Raw genomic sequence first — 24,234 nt, forward strand, 5'->3', positions numbered from 1 at the left:
AGGTGATACCACAAACACACACAAGCCAGGTGATATGTCATATTACCACATAAACACACATACACACTCGCATGCACACACACACACACAGTACTCACATGACCGAGCCTGGACAGTGACCTGCAGGAAGCAGAGTCACCACAAGTTCTTCTCTCTGTGGACACACACACACACACACACACACACACACACACACACACACAAACAAAATCAGTCATCAAAGAGTCCGTCATATAGCAAACTAACAGCGATCAGCCCTTATATGACCCTATATGTGTTGTAATGATGACCCAGTGTCGTACCTCTCCTGAAGCCTCATCTATTAAAGTGATTAGTGTGGGACTCTCCAGTTCCAAAGCAACCTAGACAAACGGAAAGCACATTAAATTACACAAAGCTTACCTAGCAATACGTCCATAACTAGTGTTCAGTATTCAGAATGATTTTTCACAATCAACTACTTACTATGTGATCTTCCCAGAAGGCATATTTTGGGTTGCTCAGCAACAGTTCCTTAGTTACAAATGAACAGTACAGTTTGACTGTCAGACTGGAACAAATGAACACAGACAGTAACGTTAAGAGCATCAGTTAGCTTGAAAACAGTTTCAATGAACTTTCAGACCATCAAAATAAAATAAAAAAAACGTTGTGAAATCACCTGAATTTCAACTTTCTTTTCAACAGAGGCCCCTTCAGTCCCTTCATGTGATCTGCAGAAAAAGACATGATGTCAGTAGCTAACGTTAGCTAGTTACATGTCTTACTGTGTAACAGTTTAACGTTAAGAGCACATCCTGGCTAGTTATCTTTAGCTTGCTAACTGCTGTTTGGTTCACTGTATCTCAGAGTTTCTTTACCTTTATGACAGTGAGATAAAAAATAAGCCCTTGCGTGTAGATTCTCCCTGTCGAAACGGTCCAGAGACATGTTGGGATACTCCTTCATACGACCAGCGAACGAACTCATTTTGATTGAAGATTAGCTCCAGTATTTTCTAAACGACCGACCCACTCGTTTTGACTGCTGCTAGGTGACATGTCGGCGCATTTTTAGTCGAGGATACTTGAATAGCTAACGTTAGCTAAGACACCTAGTGGATGGGAGCCAAAACTAAACGATACCACGGCCAGGATTGTATCTGCATTTTACCTGCTCACTATAACTACAACGTTGCTAGCAGTAGTCAGTTACAAAAACAACACCTTGTTGAAGAAGAAGGAAGGAGAGGAAGAAGAGGGAGGAAGGATGGAAGGAAGAAAGGGTGGAAGGAAGAAAGGAAGAAAGGAAGGAAGGTAGGAAGGAAGGAAGGTAGGAAGGAAGGAAGGATGGAAGGAAGGAAGGAAGGAAGGAAGGGTGGAAGGAAGAAAGGAAGAAAGGTAGGAAGGAAGGAAGGAAGGTAGGAAGGAAGGAAGGATGGAAGGAAGGAAGGAAGGACGGAAGGAAGGTAGGTTTGGGTTGCTAGGTAACTAAAGACAATACTTCCTCATCACCAACTCTTGGGACTGTGAGTCTTGCCCCGTTCAGCTGTAAGTAATCAAATGCAGATAAAATGTATAGCTAGCTAGCCAGATTCAGTCTATTTTCAGAACTGTGACTTGTATATTATATCTACCGTAGCCTGAAGCTAGTGCTAGCAACTTTCATTCAAATATTAGCTAGCTAGCTAGCCAGATTCAGTCTATTTTCAGAACTGTGACTTGTATATTATATCTACCGTAGCCTGAAGCTAGTGCTAGCAACTTTCATTCAAATATTAGCTAGCTAGCTACTGTACGTTTGGCAACGTTAGTGTCAACTATGCAAATTACATTTGATTGGTTTCGGGCACGAATATTAAAACGGAAATCAGCTTAAGAAATATGTAGATAAAATGTTTACGGTAATAAGATGGTTAGTGTGTAAGAATTAAGAGAGCAGTATCTGCCTGCTCTCCTCTCTACAATGTCCTGTACCGAGACTGGCTATCTGACCAGTAACAGGCAGACCCACCTGCTGCACCCATCTACTCTCTACCCCCCAGGACAGGAGGACGGAGAGAAACAGGAAATCATCATCCCCCTACCCATATAGCCTACTATGTAATTGCCATTCTTTTTAAAACGGTGTTTTATTGTTTATTTACTTTTCCTATATGTATTTCCGTGTCCATGACTGTCATGTCAGTATATAGAGATTCTTGAACTTGTATAACTGAGCCCACTATTTGCTCCCCGTAGGTCGCCTGTGGACATCCTCTCCGCAGCACAATGTCTTGTGCTGTCTACTTAGATGGAAACGCCACGCCAAAGTCCATGAGCAGAGCCAAACGATGGACTGACGAGGTGGAGAACTTATACCGATTCCAACAGGCAGGCTACAGAGATGAACTGGAATACAAACAAGTAAAGCAAGTTGACTTGGTAAACAACTTTAAAAATGAATCCTTAATCACTGGCTAAAAAAAGCATTGACAGTTGGTTCACTACAAGATGAATGTGTCATTATGGCATTGCTTCTTTGTCTCAGATCGACAGGTGGCCTGAGACTGGCTTTGTAAAGAAGCTTCAGCGTCGAGACAACACATTCTATTACTACAACAGAAAAAGAGAATGTGAAGACAGGGAAGTCCATAAAGTGAAGGTCTATGCATATTAAGGTCAGGAAGTGTCCAGCGATCTCTCTTTTCCATTTCGAATATCTTTTTTGACATGGTTTTTTTAAGAAGACGTCTGTAGGAAGGAAGGCAACACCATCCCAGCTGTGGAATGTAGACCAGTTCACTGAATAAAGGCTGTGAGGCTGAAGCTGTCTGATGTGTGTGTGATCCTGTGAGGGAAGGGTATGTGTGTGTTATAAAGGGTCCTTTTGATGAATGTTTTGTTGTGGATCCAGATGAACTATTGAACTGTTTGAGAGGGGATTATGGACTGGGGCTATCACACCCTCATCATGTGATATTGTGACGTTAGTATGAGAACTGGGATCACCGTCAACAAAATGAAATACCTAGGATTCACATATACCAGTACACTAACTAGGATTCACATATACCAGTACACTAACTAGGATTCACATATACCAGTACACTAACTAGGATTCACATATACCAGTACTCCAACTAAAACATCGAGCTGCTGAGCACATATTCTGCTGCATGACATTCATGGTTATTCTATAAACACACATTTCTATATGAATGTTGTGTAAAGTTGCTTCCTCCTGGATACTGCTGTAGGGGAAATGTGGCCCAGTTAGAGTGGACTGAGAGCTGAACTGGTATGACCGTTAGCAGGTGGGTAAAACACTACAACTATTTGGCTTAAGTATTGGTCCTGATGTATATACTTACAAGTCTACAATGATGAATTCATATGATATGAAGATAACGACTGGACTTTCCAGTGGTGTAAAGTACTTCAGTAAAATTACTTGAAACTACTACTGAAGTAGTTTTTCTGGGTATCTGTACTTTACTATTTGTATTTTTCACAACTTTTACTTCACTACATTCCTAAAGAAAATATTGTACTTTTTATTCTATACATTTTCCCTGACAACCCAAAGCACTCTTTACATTTTGAATGCTTAGCAGAACAGGAAAATGGTGAAATTTACGCACTTATCAAGAGATCGCGTGGTCATCCCTACGGCGTATGTTCTGGCGGACTCACTAAACACAAATGCATGTTTTGTAAATAAAAATAGTGTTGGAGTGTGGCCCCTGGCTAGCCATACATTTTCTAAACAAGAAAATGGTGCCGTCTGCTTTGCTTAGTATAAGGAATTTGAAATGATTTATACTTTTACTTTTGATATTTAAGTATATTTTAGCAATGAAATTTACTTTTGATACTTAAGTATATTTAAAACCAAATACTTTTAGACTTTTACTCAAGTAGTATTTTATTGGGTGAATTTTACTTAAGGTATTAAGGTATCTATACTTTTACTGAAGTATGACAATTTTTCCACCACTGGGATTTCCACAAACATTTCTGCAGAATGGTGTCCCTAAAAAAAAAGGTTTGCATTAATCACCACTCATCAACTCAATTAAAACAGACCCATTAATAATACATGTGAAATATGTTGATTTAGTACACTGTATTGAACAATGGCAAATCTTTTTTTGCTGAAACGTGTATCTGCGTAATAACCCACGTTCCCTTTAAGAGTACTGTCACGTTCCCTTTAAGCCGCCAGGCTGTAATTTCTAGTTGACCCGATCAGAATTCATTTCGCTCCTGGAAGTTTTGAAGACACTGAATAATCTGACAAGTAGTTGACACATATTCATCTGAAACACAACTTTTTAATTATGCTCTGACACGTAAGTACATTGAAACAAAGTAGACGTTTGGTTGAACCTTTGAACTCGGTGTTTTCAGCCTGTTCTGGTAGTATTATTGTTAGCGGACATGCTATCAGTAACAACCAGCCGTTAAGGTTAGATAACCAGCAGCCTTACTAACTAGCTAGCTAGCTAGCCGTCTAAACATTAAGCTCCTAGATATATTCTGGGACCTTTTGATAAGTGTCTGAAATCAATGTTAAAATTAACATCTGTGAGGTCAGCGCCCAAGATAGCTAAGCTAGCTAGCAAGCCTAACGACGACCAGCTGTTACCGACTGTTTTGCTGTAGCTAGCCGGTTCCGGTATGTCGGGGCTCCCTGCCGCCGGTATGAATTATTTAACCTTCTTCTTTGATGAGGTTTAACGGCTATTGACATCCAATAAATGCTGTATTACTGCCACCAACTAGACTGGAGTATAACTCCATTATACTTTGCTTGGAAAAACCAAATTAAATAAACAAATAAAGTTACCCTACAATCAATTCAAATTGTATTTGTCACATGCGCCGATTTTTATTTTTTAAATGCAATAAAATAAAATAACGAGGCTATATACAGGGTATTACGGTACAGATTCAATGTGGAGGCTATATACAGGGTATTACGGTACAGAGTCAATGTGGAGGCTATATACAGGGGGTACCGGTACAGAGTCAATGTGGAGGCTATATACAGGGGGTACCGGTACAGAGTCAATGTGGAGGCTATATACAGGGGGTACCGGTACAGAGTCAATGTGGAGGCTATATACAGGGGGTACCGGTACAGAGTCAATGTGGAGGCTATATACAGGGGGTACCGGTACAGAGTCAGTGTGGAGGCTATATACAGGGGGTACCGGTACAGAGTCAGTGTGGAGGCTATATACAGGGGGTACCGGTACAGAGTCAATGTGGAGGCTATATACAGGGGGTACCGGTACAGAGTCAATGTGGAGGCTATATACAGGGGGTACCGGTACAGAGTCAATGTGGAGGCTATATACAGGGGGTACCGGTACAGAGTCAATGTGGAGGCTATATACAGGGGGTACCGGTACAGAGTCAATGTGGAGGCTATATACAGGGGGTACCGGTACAGAGTCAATGTGGAGGCTATATGCAGGGGGTACCGGTACAGAGTCAATGTGGAGGCTATATACAGGGGGTACCGGTACAGAGTCAATGTGGAGGCTATATACAGGGGGTACCGGTACAGAGTCAATGTGGAGGCTATATACAGGGGGTACCGGTACAGAGTCAATGTGGAGGCTATATACAGGGGGTACCGGTACAGAGTCAATGTGGAGGCTATATACAGGGGGTACCGGTACAGAGTCAATGTGGAGGGGGTACAGGTTAGGCGAGGTAATGTGTACATGTAGGTGGTGGTAAAGTGACTATGCATAGATAATAAACAGCGAGTAGCAGCAATGTAAATAGTCTGCTGAACAATTAATCAAATGGCCAACCAGTCTTATGGCTTTGGGGGGGGCGGGGAGCCCGGTGGTTGGGGGGGCGGGGAGCCCGGTGGTTGGGGGGGCGGGGAGCCCGGTGGTTGGGGGGGCGGGGAGCCCGGTGGTTGGGGGGGGGCGGGGAGCCCGGTGGTTGGGGGGGGCGGGGAGCCCGGTAGTTGGGGGGGGCGGGGAGCCCGGTAGTTGGGGGGGGGGCGGGGAGCCCGGTAGTTGGGGGGGGGCGGGGAGCCCGGTGGTTGGGGGGGCGGGGGGCCCAGAGGTTGGGGGGGGGCGGGGAGCCCGGTGGTTGGGGGGGGGCGGGGAGCCCGGTGGTTGGGGGGGCGGGGAGCCCGGTGGTTGGGGGGGCGGGGAGCCCGGTAGTTGGGGGGGGGCGGGGAGCCCGGCGGTTGGGGCTGACAAGGTAAAACATCTGTCGTTCTGCCCCCTGAACAAGGCAGTTAACCCCACTGTTCCCCGGTGGGCCGTCATTGTAAATAAGAATTTGTTCTTAACTGACTTGCCTCGTTAAATAAAGGTTAAAATATAATAATAAAATGTTTGTAACTAGCAAGGCCATTTAGACTCCAGTTGGGTGATTGCTGTTGTTTTCAGTGTAGCTGTTCCCATGATCCCATGCAGCAGCAGCTAGTTCCCATGATCCCATGCAGCAGCAGCTCTTAGGGTTATGATGTGTTATGGAGCCCAGGCTGAAATGGAGCTGGAGGCTGGAGAGAAGCAGCTAGTTCCCATGATCCCATGCAGCAGCAGCTAGTTCCCATGATCCCATGCAGCAGCAGCTAGTTCCCATGATCCCATGCAGCAGCAGCTAGTTCCCAGGTCATAATGGACCTCTTGTTCCTGTGGCTTTGGAGCACAAAGCTGCCTCAGGAATTCTGCCTTTTCACCCAGAATGTTGTTGCAACAGAAAACAGTCTCTGCTCTCTGGCCTAGAATGGTCTTCTACACCGTGCAGTAACATACTGCTGGGCTAGAGCTGGGCTAGAGCTGGGCTAGAGCTGGGGCTAGAACTGGGGCTGGGGCTAGAGCTGGGGCTAGAGCTGGGGCTAGAGCTGGGGCTAGAGCTGGGGCTAGAACTGGGGCTGGGGCAGGGCTAGAGCTGGGGCTAGAGCTGGGGCTAGAGCTGGGGCTAGATCTGGGGGTAGAGCTGAGCTAGAGCTGGGGCTAGAGCTGGGGCTAGAACTGGGGCTGGGGCAGGGCTAGAGCTGGGGCTAGAGCTGGGGCTAGAGCTGGGGCTAGATCTGGGGGTAGAGCTGGGGCTAGAGCTGGGGCTAGAGCAGGGGCTAGAGCTGGGGCTAGAGCTGGGGTAGAGCAGAGCTGGGGTAGAGCAGAGCTGGGGTAGAGCAGAGCTGGGGTAGAGCTGGGGCTAGAGCTGGGGCTAGAGCTGGGGCTAGAGCAGGGGGTAGAGCTGAGCTAGAGCTGGGCTAGAGCAGAGCTAGGCTAGAGCAGAGCTAGGCTAGAGCTGGGGCGTAGAGCAGAGCTGGGGCTAGAGCTGGGGCTAGAGCAGGGCTAGAGCTGGGGGTAGAGCTGGGGGTAGAGCTGGGGCTAGGGCTGGGCTAGAGCTGGGGTAGAGCAGGGCGTAGAGCAGGGGGTAGAGCAGGGGGTAGAGCAGGGGATAGAGCTGGGGTAGGGAGGAGAAGGATGCAGGAGGAGAAAGGAGGAGGAGGAGAGGGATGAGGGGGGGAAAGGAGAGAGATGAAGAGGGGGAGGGAGGAGAAGGATGAAGGGGGGGAAAGAGAGGGATGAAGAGGGGGAGGGAGGAGAAGGATGCAGGAGGAGAGGGATACAGGATGAGAAAGGAGGAGGAGGAGAGGGATGAAGGGGGGGAGGGAGGAGGAGAGGGATGAAGGGGGGAGGGAGGAGAAGGATGCAGGAGGAGAGGGATACAGGAGGAGAAAGGAGGAGGAGGGATACAGGAGGAGAAAGGAGGAGGAGGAGGAGAGGGATACAGGAGGAGAAAGGAGGAGGAGGAGGAGGGATACAGGAGGAGAAAGGAGGAGGAGGAGGAGGGATACAGGAGGAGAAAGGAGGAGGAGGAGAGGGATGAAGGGGGGGAGGGAGGAGGAGAGGGATGAAGGGGGGGAGGGAGGAGAAGGATGCAGGAGGAGAGGGATACAGGAGGAGAAAGGAGGAGGAGGGATACAGGAGGAGAAAGGAGGAGGAGGAGGAGAGGGATACAGGAGGAGAAAGGAGGAGGAGGAGGAGGGATACAGGAGGAGAAAGGAGGAGGAGGAGGAGGGATACAGGAGGAGAAAGGAGGAGGAGGAGGAGGAGAGGGATACAGGAGGAGAAAGGAGGAGGAGGGGAGGCCCAGGTGGACCTCTAGTACTACACACTATGGACTTGTGGAGTTCTGAGATCTTTTCACAGGTGGAAGCAGTTTGACATTAGTTCAAACTCTCCTCTGATAGGCTGGGTGGAAGTAGTTTGACATTAGTTCAAACTCTCCTCTGATAGGCTGGGTGGAAGTAGTTAGAACTATTGAACTCTCCTCTGATAGGCTAGGTGGAAGTAGTTAGAACTATTGAACTTTCCTCTGATAGGCTGGGTGGAAGTAGTTAGAACTATTGAACTGTCCTCTGATAGGCTGGGTGGAAGTAGTTAGAACTATTGAACTGTCCTCTGATAGGCCAGGTGAGAGGAGTTAGAACTATTGAACTCTCCTCTGATAGGCTAGGTGGAAGTAGTTTGACATTAGTTCAAACTTTCCTCTGATAGGCCAGGTGGAAGCAGTTTGACATTAGTTCAAACTTTCCTCTGATAGGCTGGGTGGAAGTAGTTAGAACTATTGAACTCTCCTCTGATAGGCTGGGTGGAAGTAGTTAGAACTATTGAACTCTCCTCTGATAGGCTGGGTGGAAGTAGTTAGAACTATTGAACTTTCCTCTGATAGGCTAGGTGGAAGTTCCACCATATTGCCTAGACCCATTCAGTCATCTGGGATCTCCACTAGTGTCTAGGGGGGGATTTGGGATTGGGCTGCGGACAGAGATGAGAGGGCGAAGGGGAAGAGACGGTATCAAGGAAAGAGAAGTAGGAGATGGAATAGGGGGAATCAGAAAGGGAAGTAGGAGATGGAATAGGGGGAATCAGAAAGGGAAGTAGGAGATGGAATAGGGGGAATCAGAAAGGGAAGTAGGAGATGGAATAGGGGGAATCAGAAAGGGAAGTAGGAGATGGAATAGGGGGAATCAGAAAGGGAAGTAGGAGATGGAATAGGGGGAATCAGAAAGGGAAGTAGGAGATGGAATAGGGGGAATCAGAAAGGGAAGTAGGAGATGGAATAGGGGGAATCAGAAAGGGAAGTAGGAGATGGAATAGGGGGAATCAGAAAGGGAAGTAGGAGATGGAATAGGGGGAATCAGAAAGGGAAGTAGGAGATGGAATAGGGGGAATCAGAAAGGGAAGTAGGAGATGGAATAGGGGGAATCAGAAAGGGAAGTAGGAGATGGAATAGGGGGAATCAGAAAGGGAAGTAGGAGATGGAATAGGGGGAATCAGAAAGGGAAGTAGGAGATGGAATAGGGGGAATCAGAAAGGGAAGTAGGAGATGGAATAGGGGGAATCAGAAAGGGAAGTAGGAGATGGAATAGGGGGAATCAGAAAGGGAAGTAGGAGATGGAATAGGGGGAATCAGAAAGGGAAGTAGGAGATGGAATAGGGGGAATCAGAAAGGGAAGTAGGAGATGGAATAGGGGGAATCAGAAAGGGAAGTAGGAGATGGAATAGGGGGAATCAGAAAGGGAAGTAGGAGATGGAATAGGGGGAATCAGAAAGGGAAGTAGGAGATGGAATAGGGGGAATCAGAAAGGGAAGTAGGAGATGGAATAGGGGGAATGTTTTAGCCTGTCCCCTTTATGGGGCAATGAACAGGCTATTAACCTCCCTCTCCTCTTCCTCCCACCCTTCAGGTCAGGCATCTGGTTGGCTGGCCCTGCTTCCTGTCCGGTAAGGCCTGCCCCTGTGGAGGTACTAGCATGCAGTTCCTCTGTGTGTCCATGGGGTGGAGCTGCTGAGCCATGGATGACTTCACTCCCAATGATTTCACCTCCAGAACATATGGCACCAGCGGGCATGACAACAGACTGCTGTTTGGAGAAACCTCTGCACGGGTACGTGTGTGTGTGTGTGTGTGTGTGTGTGTGTGTAACCACTGACCCTCCCTCTAACCACTGATCAATAACAGTATATAACCCTAATGTCTCTCTAAACACTGATCAATAACAGTATATAACCCTAATGTCTCTCTAAACACTAATCAATAACAGTATATAACCCTAATGTCTCTCTAATCAATAACAGTATATAACCCTAATGTCTCTCTAATCAATAACAGTATATAACCCTAATGTCTCTCTAATCAATAACAGTATATAACCCTAATGTCTCTCTAATCAATAACAGTATATAACCCTAATGTCTCTCTAATCAATAACAGTATATAACCCTAATGTCTCTCTAATCAATAACAGTATATAACCCTAATGTCCCACTGATCAATAACAGTATATAACCCTAATGTCTCTCTAATCAATAACAGTATATAACCCTAATGTCTCTCTGATCAATAACAGTATATAACCCTAATGTCTCTCTAATCAATAACAGTATATAACCCTAATGTCTCTCTGATCAATAACAGTATATAACCCTAATGTCTCTCTAACCACTGATCAATAACAGTATATAACCCTAATGTCTCTCTAATCAATAACAGTATATAACCCTAATGTCTCTCTAACCTCTAATCAATAACAGTATATAACCCTAATGTCTCTCTAACCTCTGATCAATAACAGTATATAACCCTAATGTCCCTCTAACCACTGATCAATAACAGTATATAACCCTAATGTCTCTCTAATCAATAACAGTATATAACCCTAATGTCTCTCTGATCAATAACAGTATATAACCCTAATGTCTCTCTAACCTCTAATCAATAACAGTATATAACCCTAATGTCTCTCTAACCTCTGATCAATAACAGTATATAACCCTAATGTCCCTCTAACCACTGATCAATAACAGTATATAACCCTAATGTCTCTCTGATCAATAACAGTATATAACCCTAATGTCTCTCTAATCAACAGTATATAACCCTAATGTCCCTCTAATCAATAACAGTATATAACCCTAATGTCTCTCTAATCAATAACAGTATATAACCCTAATGTCTCTCTGATCAATAACAGTATATAACCCTAATGTCTCTCTGATCAATAACAGTATATAACCCTAATGTCTCTCTGATCAATAACAGTATATAACCCTAATGTCTCTCTAATCAATAACAGTATATAACCCTAATGTCTCTCTGATCAATAACAGTATATAACCCTAATGTCTCTCTGATCAATAACAGTATATAACCCTAATGTCTCTCTGATCAATAACAGTATATAACCCTAATGTCTCTCTGATCAATAACAGTATATAACCCTAATGTCTCTCTGATCAATAACAGTATATAACCCTAATGTCTCTCTGATCAATAACAGTATATAACCCTAATGTCTCTCTGATCAATAACAGTATATAACCCTAATGTCTCTCTGATCAATAACAGTATATAACCCTAATGTCTCTCTAATCAATAACAGTATATAACCCTAATGTCTCTCTAATCAATAACAGTATATAACCCTAATGTCTCTCTAATCAATAACAGTATATAACCCTAATGTCTCTCTAATCAATAACAGTATATAACCCTAATGTCTCTCTAATCAATAACAGTATATAACCCTAATGTCTCTCTAATCAATAACAGTATATAACCCTAATGTCTCTCTAATCAATAACAGTATATAACCCTAATGTCTCTCTAATCAATAACAGTATATAACCCTAATGTCCCTCTAATCAATAACAGTATATAACCCTAATGTCTCTCTAATCAATAACAGTATATAACCCTAATGTCTCTCTGATCAATAACAGTATATAACCCTAATGTCTCTCTGATCAATAACAGTATATAACCCTAATGTCTCTCTGATCAATAACAGTATATAACCCTAATGTCTCTCTAATCAATAACAGTATATAACCCTAATGTCCCTCTAATCAATAACAGTATATAACCCTAATGTCCCTCTAATCAATAACAGTATATAACCCTAATGTCCCTCTAATCAATAACAGTATATAACCCTAATGTCCCTCTAATCAATAACAGTATATAACCCTAATGTCTCTCTGATCAATAACAGTATATAACCCTAATGTCCCTCTAACCACTGATCAATAACAGTATATAACCCTAATGTCTCTCTAATCAATAACAGTATATAACCCTAATGTCTCTCTAATCAATAACAGTATATAACCCTAATGTCTCTCTAATCAATAACAGTATATAACCCTAATGTCTCTCTGATCAATAACAGTATATAACCCTAATGTCCCTCTAATCAATAACAGTATATAACCCTAATGTCCCTCTGATCAATAACAGTATATAACCCTAATGTCTCTCTAATCAATAACAGTATATAACCCTAATGTCTCTCTAATCAATAACAGTATATAACCCTAATGTCTCTCTAATCAATAACAGTATATAACCCTAATGTCTCTCTGATCAATAACAGTATATAACCCTAATGTCTCTCTAACCTCTAATCAATAACAGTATATAACCCTAATGTCTCTCTAATCAATAACAGTATATAACCCTAATGTCTCTCTAATCAATAACAGTATATAACCCTAATGTCTCTCTAATCAATAACAGTATATAACCCTAATGTCTCTCTAATCAATAACAGTATATAACCCTAATGTCCCTCTAATCAATAACAGTATATAACCCTAATGTCACTCTAACCACTAATCAATAACAGTATATAACCCTAATGTCTCTCTAATCAATAACAGTATATAACCCTAATGTCCCTCTAATCAATAACAGTATATAACCCTAATGTCTCTCTAACCTGTAATCAATAACAGTATATAACCCTAATGTCTCTCTGATCAATAACAGTATATAACCCTAATGTCTCTCTGATCAATAACAGTATAAAACCCTAATGTCCCTCTAACCTCTAATCAATAACAGTATATAACCCTAATGTCTCTCTGATCAATAACAGTATATAACCCTAATGTCCCTCTGATCAATAACAGTATATAACCCTAATGTCTCTCTAATCAATAACAGTATATAACCCTAATGTCTCTCTAATCAATAACAGTATATAACCCTAATGTCTCTCTAATCAATAACAGTATATAACCCTAATGTCTCTCTAATCAATAACAGTATATAACCCTAATGTCTCTCTAATCAATAACAGTATATAACCCTAATGTCTCTCTAATCAATAACAGTATATAACCCTAATGTCTCTCTAATCAATAACAGTATATAACCCTGTCTCTCTAATCAATAACAGTATATAACCCTAATGTCTCTCTAATCAATAACAGTATATAACCCTAATGTCTCTCTAATCAATAACAGTATATAACCCTTATGTCTCTCTAATCAATAACAGTATATAACCCTAATGTCTCTCTAATCAATAACAGTATATAACCCTAATGTCTCTCTAATCAATAACAGTATATAACCCTCTGATCAATAACAGTATATAACCCTAATGTCTCTCTAATCAATAACAGTATATAACCCTAATGTCTCTCTAATCAATAACAGTATATAACCCTAATGTCCCACTGATCAATAACAGTATATAACCCTAATGTCTCTCTAACCACTGATCAATAACAGTATATAACCCTAATGTCTCTCTAATCAATAACAGTATATAACCCTAATGTCTCTCTAATCAATAACAGTATATAACCCTAATGTCCCACTGATCAATAACAGTATATAACCCTAATGTCTCTCTAAACACTGATCAATAACAGTATATAACCCTAATGTCTCTCTAATCAATAACAGTATATAACCCTAATGTCTCTCTAATCAATAACAGTATATAACCCTAATGTCTCTCTAACCTCTAATCAATAACAGTATATAACCCTAATGTCTCTCTAACCACTGATCAATAACAGTATATAACCCTAATGTCTCTCTAATCAATAACAGTATATAACCCTAATGTCTCTCTAATCAATAACAGTATATAACCCTAATGGCCCTCTGATCAATAACAGTATATAACCCTAATGTCTCTCTGATCAATAACAGTATATAACCCTAATGTCTCTCTAATCAATAACAGTATATAACCCTAATGTCTCTCTAACCACTGATCAATAACAGTATATAACCCTAATGTCTCTCTAACCAATAACAGTATATAACCCTAATGTCTCTCTAACCAATAACAGTATATAACCCTAATGTCCCTCTAATCAATAACAGTATATAACCCTAATGTCTCTCTGATCAATAACAGTATATAACCCTAATGTCTCTCTAATCAATAACAGTATATAACCCTAATGTCTCTCTGATCAATAACAGTATATAACCCTAATGTCCCTCTAATCAATAACAGTATATAACCCTAATGTCTCTCTAACCACTGATCAATAATAGTATATAACCCTAATGTCCCACTGATCAATAACAGTATATAACCCTAATGTCTCTCTAACCACTGATCAATAACAGTATATAACCCTAATGTCTCTCTGATCAATAACAGTATATAACCCTAATGTCTCTCTAATCAATAACAGTATATAACCCTAATGTCCCTCTAATCAATAACAGTATATAACCCTAATGTCTCTCTAACCTCTGATCAATAACAGTATATAACCCTAATGTCTCTCTAACCACTGATCAATAACAGTATATAACCCTAATGTCTCTCTGATCAATAACAGTATATAACCCTAATGTCTCTCTAATCAATAACAGTATATAACCCTAATGTCTCTCTAATCAATAACAGTATATAACCCTAATGTCCCTCTGATCAATAACAGTATATAACCCTAATGTCTCTCTAATCAATAACAGTATATAACCCTAATGTCTCTCTAATCAATAACAGTATATAACCCTAATGTCCCTCTAATCAATAACAGTATATAACCCTAATGTCTCTCTAATCAATAACAGTATATAACCCTAATGTCCCACTGATCAATAACAGTATATAACCCTAATGTCCCTCTAATCAATAACAGTATATAACCCTAATGTCTCTCTAATCAATAACAGTATATAACCCTAATGTCTCTCTAATCAATAACAGTATATAACCCTAATGTCTCTCTAACCACTGATCAATAACAGTATATAACCCTAATGTCTCTCTGATCAATAACAGTATATAACCCTAATGTCTCTCTAATCAGTAACAGTATATAACCCTAATGTCTCTCTAATCAATAACAGTATATAACCCTAATGTCCCTCTAATCAATAACAGTATATAACCCTAATGTCTCTCTAATCAATAACAGTATATAACCCTAATGTCTCTCTAACCACTGATCAATAACAGTATATAACCCTAATGTCTCTCTGATCAATAACAGTATATAACCCTAATGTCTCTCTAATCAATAACAGTAAAAAACCCTAATGTCTCTCTAATCAATAACAGTATATAACCCTAATGTCTCTCTGATCAATAACAGTATATAACCCTAATGTCTCTCTAATCAATAACAGTATATAACCCTAATGTCTCTCTAATCAATAACAGTATATAACCCTAATGTCTCTCTAATCAATAACAGTATATAACCCTAATGTCTCTCTAACCACTGATCAATAACAGTATATAACCCTAATGTCTCTCTGATCAATAACAGTATATAACCCTAATGTCTCTCTAAACACTGATCAATAACAGTATATAACCCTAATGTCTCTCTAATCAATAACAGTATATAACCCTAATGTCCCACTGATCAATAACAGTATATAACCCTAATGTCTCTCTAATCAATAACAGTATATAACCCTAATGTCTCTCTAATCAATAACAGTATATAACCCTAATGTCCCTCTAATCAATAACAGTATATAACCCTAATGTCTCTCTAATCAATAACAGTATATAACCCTAATGTCCCTCTAATCAATAACAGTATATAACCCTAATGTCTCTCTAATCAATAACAGTATATAACCCTAATGTCCCTCTAATCAATAACAGTATATAACCCTAATGTCTCTCTAATCAATAACAGTATATAACCCTAATGTCCCACTGATCAATAACAGTATATAACCCTAATGTCTCTCTGATCAATAACAGTATATAACCCTAATGTCTCTCTAATCAATAACAGTATAAAACCCTAATGTCCCTCTAACCTCTAATCAATAACAGTATATAACCCTAATGTCCCACTGATCAATAACAGTATATAACCCTAATGTCTCTCTGATCAATAACAGTATATAACCCTAATGTCTCTCTGATCAATAACAGTATATAACCCTAATGTCCCTCTAATCAATAACAGTATATAACCCTAATGTCTCTCTAACCTCTAATCAATAACAGTATATAACCCTAATGTCTCTCTAACCTCTAATCAATAACAGTATATAACCCTAATGTCTCTCTAATCAATAACAGTATATAACCCTAATGTCTCTCTGATCAATAACAGTATATAACCCTAATGTCCCACTAATCAATAACAGTATATAACCCTAATGTCTCTCTAATCAATAACAGTATATAACCCTAATGTCCCACTAATCAATAACAGTATATAACCCTAATGTCTCTCTGATCAATAACAGTATATAACCCTAATGTCCCACTGATCAATAACAGTATATAACCCTAATGTCCCTCTAATCAATAACAGTATATAACCCTAATGTCTCTCTAACCACTGATCAATAACAGTATATAACCCTAATGTCTCTCTAATCAATAACAGTATATAACCCTAATGTCTCTCTAATCAATAACAGTATATAACCCTAATGTCCCTCTAATCAATAACAGTATATAACCCTAATGTCCCTCTAATCAATAACAGTATATAACCCTAATGTCCCTCTAACCTCTAATCAATAACAGTATATAACCCTAATGTCTCTCTGATCAATAACAGTATATAACACTAATGTCTCTCTAATCAATAACAGTATATAACCCTAATGTCTCTCTAATCAATAACAGTATATAACCCTAATGTCACTCTAATCAATAACAGTATATAACCCTAATGTCACTCTAATCAATAACAGTATATAACCCTAATGTCTCTCTAATCAATAACAGTATATAACCCTAATGTCTCTCTAACCACTGATCAATAACAGTATATAACCCTAATGTCTCTCTAATCAATAACAGTATATAACCCTAATGTCCCTCTAACCTCTAATCAATAACAGTATATAACCCTAATGTCTCTCTAATCAATAACAGTATATAACCCTAATGTCCCTCTAATCAATAACAGTATATAACCCTAATGTCTCTCTAATCAATAACAGTATATAACCCTAATGTCCCTCTAATCAATAACAGTATATAACCCTAATGTCCCTCTAACCACTGATCAATAACAGTATATAACCCTAATGTCTCTCTAATCAATAACAGTATATAACCCTAATGTCTCTCTAATTAATAACAGTATATAACCCTAATGTCTCTCTAATCAATAACAGTATATAACCCTAATGTCTCTCTAACCTCTAATCAATAACAGTATATAACCCTAATGTCTCTCTAATCAATAACAGTATATAACCCTAATGTCTCTCTAATCAATAACAGTATATAACCCTAATGTCCCTCTAATCAATAACAGTATATAACCCTAATGTCTCTCTAATCAATAACAGTATATAACCCTAATGTCTCTCTAATCAATAACAGTATATAACCCTAATGTCCCTCTAATCAATAACAGTATATAACCCTAATGTCCCTCTAACCACTGATCAATAACAGTATATAACCCTAATGTCTCTCTAATCAATAACAGTATATAACCCTAATGTCTCTCTAATCAATAACAGTATATAACCCTAATGTCTCTCTAATCAATAACAGTATATAACCCTAATGTCTCTCTAACCTCTAATCAATAACAGTATATAACCCTAATGTCTCTCTAATCAATAACAGTATATAACCCTAATGTCTCTCTGATCAATAACAGTATATAACCCTAATGTCCCTCTAATCAATAACAGTATATATAAAAGGATTTGATCCCTGCTGATTTTGTGCGTTTGTCCACTGATAAAGAAATGATCAGTCTATAATGTTTATTTGAACAGTGAGAGACAGAACAACAACAACAAAAATCCAGAAAAACACATGTCAAAAATGTTATAAATTTATTTGCATTTTAATGATGGAAATAAGTATTTGACCCCCCCCCCCCTCTCAATCAGAAAGATTTCTGGCTCCCAGGGGTCTTTTATACAGGTAACGAGCTGAGATTAGGAGCACATTCTTAAAGGGAGTCTGATAAACGAACCAGTCTACAGTCTATATCATAACCAGATAATACAGTATCTAGTCTGATAAATTAACCAGTCTATATCATAACCAGATAACATACAGTATCTAGTCTGATAAATGAACCAGTCTATATCATAACCAGATAACATACAGTATCTAGTCTGATAAATGAACCAGTCTACAGTCTATATCATAACCAGATAATACAGTATCTAGTCTGATAAATGAACCAGTCTACAGTCTATATCATAACCAGATAATACAGTATCTAGTCTGATAAATGAACCAGTCTATATCATAACCAGATAATACAGTATCTAGTCTGATAAATGAACCAGTCTATATCATAGCCAGATAACATACAGTATCTAGTCTGATAAATGAACCAGTCTATATCATAACCAGATAATACAGTATCTAGTCTGATAAATGAACCAGTCTACAGTCTATATCATAACCAGATAACATACAGTATCTAGTCTGATAAATGAACCAGTCTACAGTCTATATCATAACCAGATAACATACAGTATCTAGTCTGATAAATGAACCAGTCTACAGTCTATATCATAACCAGATAATACAGTATCTAGTCTGATAAATGAACCAGTCTATATCATAACCAGATAACATACAGTAACTAGTCTGATAAATGAACCAGTCTATATCATAACCAGATAACATACAGTATCTAGTCTGATAAATGAACCAGTCTACAGTCTATATCATAACCAGATAACATACAGTATCTAGTCTGATAAATGAACCAGTCTATATCATAACCAGATAATACAGTATCTAGTCTGATAAATGAACCAGTCTATATCATAACCAGATAACATACAGTATCTAGTCTGATAAATTAACCAGTCTATATCATAACCAGATAACATACAGTATCTAGTCTGATAAATTAACCAGTCTACAGTCTATATCATAACCAGATAATACAGTATCTAGTCTGATAAATGAACCAGTCTACAGTCTATATCATAACCAGATAACATACAGTATCTAGTCTGATAAATGAACCAGTCTATATCATAACCAGATAATACAGTATCTAGTCTGATAAATGAACCAGTCTACAGTCTATATCATAACCAGATAACATACAGTAACTAGTCTGATAAATGAACCAGTCTACAGTCTATATCATAACCAGATAACATACAGTATCTAGTCTGATAAATGAACCAGTCTACAGTCTATATCATAACCAGATAATACAGTATCTAGTCTGATAAATGAACCAGTCTATATCATAACCAGATAATACAGTATCTAGTCTGATAAATGAACCAGTCTATATCATAACCAGATAATACAGTATCTAGTCTGATAAATGAACCAGTCTACAGTCTATATCATAACCAGATAACATACAGTAACTAGTCTGATAAATGAACCAGTCTACAGTCTATATCATAACCAGATAACATACAGTATCTAGTCTGATAAATGAACCAGTCTACAGTCTATATCATAACCAGATAATACAGTATCTAGTCTGATAAATGAACCAGTCTACAGTCTATATCATAACCAGATAATACAGTATCTAGTCTGATAAATGAACCAGTCTACAGTCTATATCATAACCAGATAACATACAGTATCTAGTCTGATAAACGAACCAGTCTACAGTCTATATCATAACCAGATAACATACAGTATCTAGTCTGATAAATGAACCAGTCTACAGTCTATATCATAACCAGATAATACAGTATCTAGTCTGATAAATGAACTAGTCTACAGTCTATATCATAACCAGATAACATACAGTATCTAGTCTGATAAATGAACCAGTCTATATCATAACCAGATAATACAGTATCTAGTCTGATAAATGAACCAGTCTACAGTCTATATCATAACCAGATAATACAGTATCTAGTCTGATAAATGAACCAGTCTATATCATAACCAGATAACATACAGTATCTAGTCTGATAAATGAACCAGTCTACAGTCTATATCATAACCAGATAACATACAGTATCTAGTCTGATAAATGAACCAGTCTACAGTCTATATCATAACCAGATAACATACAGTATCTAGTCTGATAAATGAACCAGTCTATATCATAACCAGATAACATACAGTATCTAGTCTGATAAATGAACCAGTCTATATCATAACCAGATAACATACAGTATCTAGTCTGATAAATGAACCAGTCTATATCATAACCAGATAACATACAGTATCTAGTCTGATAAATGAACCAGTCTATATCATAGCCAGATAACATACAGTATCTAGTCTGATAAATGAACCAGTCTACAGTCTATATCATAACCAGATAACATACAGTATCTAGTCTGATAAATGAACCAGTCTACAGTCTATATCATAACCAGATAACATACAGTATCTAGTCTGATAAATGAACCAGTCTACAGTCTATATCATAACCAGATAACATACAGTATCTAGTCTGATAAATGAACCAGTCTACAGTCTATATCATAACCAGATAACATACAGTATCTAGTCTGATAAATGAACCAGTCTATATCATAACCAGATAACATACAGTATCTAGTCTGATAAATGAACCAGTCTATATCATAGCCAGATAACATACAGTATCTAGTCTGATAAATGAACCAGTCTATATCATAACCAGATAACATACAGTAACTAGTCTGATAAATGAACCAGTCTATATCATAACCAGATAACATACAGTATCTAGTCTGATAAATGAACCAGTCTACAGTCTATATCATAACCAGATAACATACAGTATCTAGTCTGATAAATGAACCAGTCTACAGTCTATATCATAACCAGATAACATACAGTATCTAGTCTGATAAATGAACCAGTCTACAGTCTATATCATAACCAGATAACATACAGTATCTAGTCTGATAAATGAACCAGTCTATATCATAACCAGATAACATACAGTATCTAGTCTGATAAATGAACCAGTCTATATCATAACCAGATAATACAGTATCTAGTCTGATAAATGAACCAGTCTATATCATAACCAGATAATACAGTATCTAGTCTGATAAATTAACCAGTCTATATCATAGATATATCATATATTTAACCTAAAACCAATAATGTTTATTAAATATATTCTAGACTTTTCTAAATGTAGATGCTCCAATCAGCTGCTTGTATGTGTGGAGGCCTGGAGATGCTAAACGGGTTGATTACCGGTCAGTTACCGTGAGACCGGCTGCCTTGACCCCCACCGCCCCATCTGGGCCCATACTGGGAATCTCCGGCCCGTACTGGGAACCTCCGGCCCGTACTGGGAACCTCCGGCCCGTACTGGGAACCTCCGGCCCGTACTGGGAACCTCCGGCCCGTACTGGGAACCTCCGGCCCGTACTGGGCACCTCCGGCCCGTACTGGGAACCTCCGGCCCGTACTGGGAACCTCCGGCCCGTACTGGGAATCTCCGGCCCGTACTGGGAACCTCCAGCCCGTACTGTCCAGCAGTCTTGACCCCCACAGCATCTGTGTTATTGGCTTGTCTCATGTAATGTCCTCTTGTCCTCGCAGGACAGAGCCATCAACCTGGCGTTTGGAGGACTGACATCCCTGCTGGTTGTCGTAAGTACCCCCCCCCCTAACCACTAGACTACCTGCACCCCCCCCCCCCCCCTCTAACCACTAGACTACCTGCACCCCCCCCCCCCCCTTAACCACTAGGCTACCTGCCCCCCCCCCCCCCCCCTAACCACTAGGCTACCTGCCCCCCCCCTAACCACTAGACTACCTGCCCCCCCCCTAACCACTAGACTACCTGCCCCCCCCTCTAACCACTAGACTACCTGCCCCCCCCCTCTAGTCCACTAGACCCCTGGACTGTTTCCTCGTGTTGTTGGTTAGAGGGGGGGGGCAGGTAGTCTAGTGGTTAGAGGGGGGGGGCAGGTAGTCTAGTGGTTAGAGGGGGGGGGGGGGGCAGGTAGTCTAGTGGTTGGGGGGGGGGGCAGGTAGTCTAGTGGTTAGAGGGGGGGGGGGGCAGGTAGTCTAGTGGTTAGAGGGGGGGGGGCAGGTAGTCTAGTGGTTAGAGGGGGGGGGGGGGGCAGGTAGTCTAGTGGTTGGGGGGGGGGGCAGGTAGTCTAGTGGTTAGAGGGGGGGGGCAGGTAGTCTAGTGGTTAGAGGGGGGGGCAGGTAGTCTAGTGGTTAGAGGGGGGGGGCAGGTAGTCTAGTGGTTAGAGGGGGGGGGGGCAGGTAGTCTAGTGGTTAGAGGGGGGGGGGCAGGTAGTCTAGTGGTTAGAGGGGGGGGAGCAGGTAGTCTAGTGGTTAGGGGGGGGGGGGGCAGGTAGTCTAGTGGTTAGGGGGGGGGGGGCAGGTAGTCTAGTGGTTAGAGGGGGGGGGGCAGGTAGTCTAGTGGTTAGAGGGGGGGGCAGGTAGTCTAGTGGTTAGAGGGGGGGGGCAGGTAGTCTAGTGGTTAGAGGGGGGGGGCAGGTAGTCTAGTGGTTAGAGGGGGGGGCAGGTAGTCTAGTGGTTAGAGGGGGGGGAGCAGGTAGTCTAGTGGTTAGAGGGGGGGGCAGGTAGTCTAGTGGTTAGAGGGGGGGGGGGCAGGTAGTCTAGTGGTTAGAGGGGGGGGGGGCAGGTAGTCTAGTGGTTAGAGGGGGGGGCAGGTAGTCTAGTGGTTAGAGGGGGGGGCAGGTAGTCTAGTGGTTAGAGGGGGGGGAGCAGGTAGTCTAGTGGTTAGAGGGGGGGGCAGGTAGTCTAGTGGTTAGAGGGGGGGGCAGGTAGTCTAGTGGTTAGAGGGGGGGGGGGCAGGTAGTCTAGTGGTTAGAGGGGGGGGGGGCAGGTAGTCTAGTGGTTAGAGGGGGGGGCAGGTAGTCTAGTGGTTAGAGGGGGGGGGCAGGTAGTCTAGTGGTTAGAGGGGGGGGGGGCAGGTAGTCTAGTGGTTAGAGGGGGGGGGGCAGGTAGTCTAGTGGTTAGAGGGGGGGGCAGGTAGTCTAGTGGTTAGAGGGGGGGGCAGGTAGTCTAGTGGTTAGAGGGGGGGGAGCAGGTAGTCTAGTGGTTAGAGGGGGGGGCAGGTAGTCTAGTGGTTAGAGGGGGGGGCAGGTAGTCTAGTGGTTAGAGGGGGGGGCAGGTAGTCTAGTGGTTAGAGGGGGGGGGCAGGTAGTCTAGTGGTTAGAGGGGGGGGGGCAGGTAGTCTAGTGGTTAGAGGGGGGGGGGCAGGTAGTCTAGTGGTTAGAGGGGGGGGCAGGTAGTCTAGTGGTTAGAGGGGGGGGAGCAGGTAGTCTAGTGGTTAGAGGGGGGGGGGGCAGGTAGTCTAGTGGTTAGGGGGGGGGCAGGTAGTCTAGTGGTTAGAGGGGGGGGGGGGGGCAGGTAGTCTAGTGGTTAGAGGGAGGGGGGGGGGGGGGGGGCAGGTAGTCTAGTGGTTAGAGGGGGGGGGGGGCAGGTAGTCTAGTGGTTAGAGGGGGGGGGCAGGTAGTCTAGTGGTTAGAGGGGGGGGCAGGTAGTCTAGTGGTTAGAGGGGGGGGCAGGTAGTCTAGTGGTTAGAGGGGGGGGGGCAGGTAGTCTAGTGGTTAGAGGGGGGGGAGCAGGTAGTCTAGTGGTTAGAGGGGGGGGGGGCAGGTAGTCTAGTGGTTAGAGGGGGGGGGGGGGGGGGCAGGTAGTCTAGTGGTTAGAGGGAGGGGGGGGGGGGGGCAGGTAGTCTAGTGGTTAGAGGGGGGGGGGCAGGTAGTCTAGTGGTTAGAGAGGGGGGGGAGCAGGTAGTCTAGTGGTTAGAGGGGGGGGGGGCAGGTAGTCTAGTGGTTAGAGGGGGGGGGGGGGGGGGGGCAGGTAGTCTAGTGGTTAGAGGGAGGGGGGGGGGGGGGGCAGGTAGTCTAGTGGTTAGAGGGGGGGGGGGGGGCAGGTAGTCTAGTGGTTAGAGGGGGGGGGCAGGTAGTCTAGTGGTTAGAGGGGGGGGCAGGTAGTCTAGTGGTTAGAGGGGGGGGCAGGTAGTCTAGTGGTTAGAGGGGGGGGGGGGCAGGTAGTCTACTGGTTAGAGGGGGGGGCAGGTAGTCTAGTGGTTAGAGGGGGGGGGGGCAGGTAGTCTAGTGGTTAGAG

At 41.9% G+C, this 24,234-nt stretch overlaps 2 protein-coding genes and 1 long non-coding RNA gene across 6 annotated transcripts in view; 2 read left to right on the forward strand and 1 right to left on the reverse strand.

The window, feature by feature from the left end:
* Positions 1-1,288, reverse strand: part of LOC106595997 (protein artemis) — a 40,642-nt gene extending 39,354 nt beyond the window's left edge. For all 4 annotated transcript variants that reach the window (XM_082972584.1, XM_082972585.1, XM_082972583.1 and 1 more), the window contains exons 1-5: positions 861-1,288; positions 662-713; positions 466-550; positions 303-362; positions 99-154 (exon numbers count right to left, since the gene is read on the reverse strand). In XM_082972584.1, coding sequence (XP_082828710.1) covers positions 99-154; positions 303-362; positions 466-550; positions 662-713; positions 861-969 — 362 coding nt within the window. In that variant the 5' untranslated portion in view covers positions 970-1,288. The remainder of the gene's footprint in view (positions 1-98; positions 155-302; positions 363-465; positions 551-661; positions 714-860) is intronic.
* A 122-nt stretch (positions 1,289-1,410) lies between these two features.
* On the forward strand, positions 1,411-2,259 carry LOC123733096 (uncharacterized). Its single transcript, XR_006763576.2, has 3 exons — positions 1,411-1,529; positions 2,024-2,081; positions 2,220-2,259. It is a non-coding gene; the product is annotated as an uncharacterized LOC123733096 (long non-coding RNA).
* A 1,888-nt stretch (positions 2,260-4,147) lies between these two features.
* LOC123733101 (transmembrane protein 243) overlaps positions 4,148-24,234 on the forward strand; it is a 28,503-nt gene continuing 8,416 nt past the window's right edge. The window contains exons 1-3 of the mRNA XM_082972588.1: positions 4,148-4,312; positions 9,700-9,900; positions 21,721-21,771. Coding sequence (XP_082828714.1) covers positions 9,808-9,900; positions 21,721-21,771 — 144 coding nt within the window. The 5' untranslated portion in view covers positions 4,148-4,312; positions 9,700-9,807. The remainder of the gene's footprint in view (positions 4,313-9,699; positions 9,901-21,720; positions 21,772-24,234) is intronic.

Source organism: Salmo salar, unplaced genomic scaffold, assembly GCF_965601325.2.
Source record: "Salmo salar unplaced genomic scaffold, fSalSal1 ptg000784l, whole genome shotgun sequence".
Lineage (NCBI taxonomy): Eukaryota > Metazoa > Chordata > Actinopteri > Salmoniformes > Salmonidae > Salmo > Salmo salar.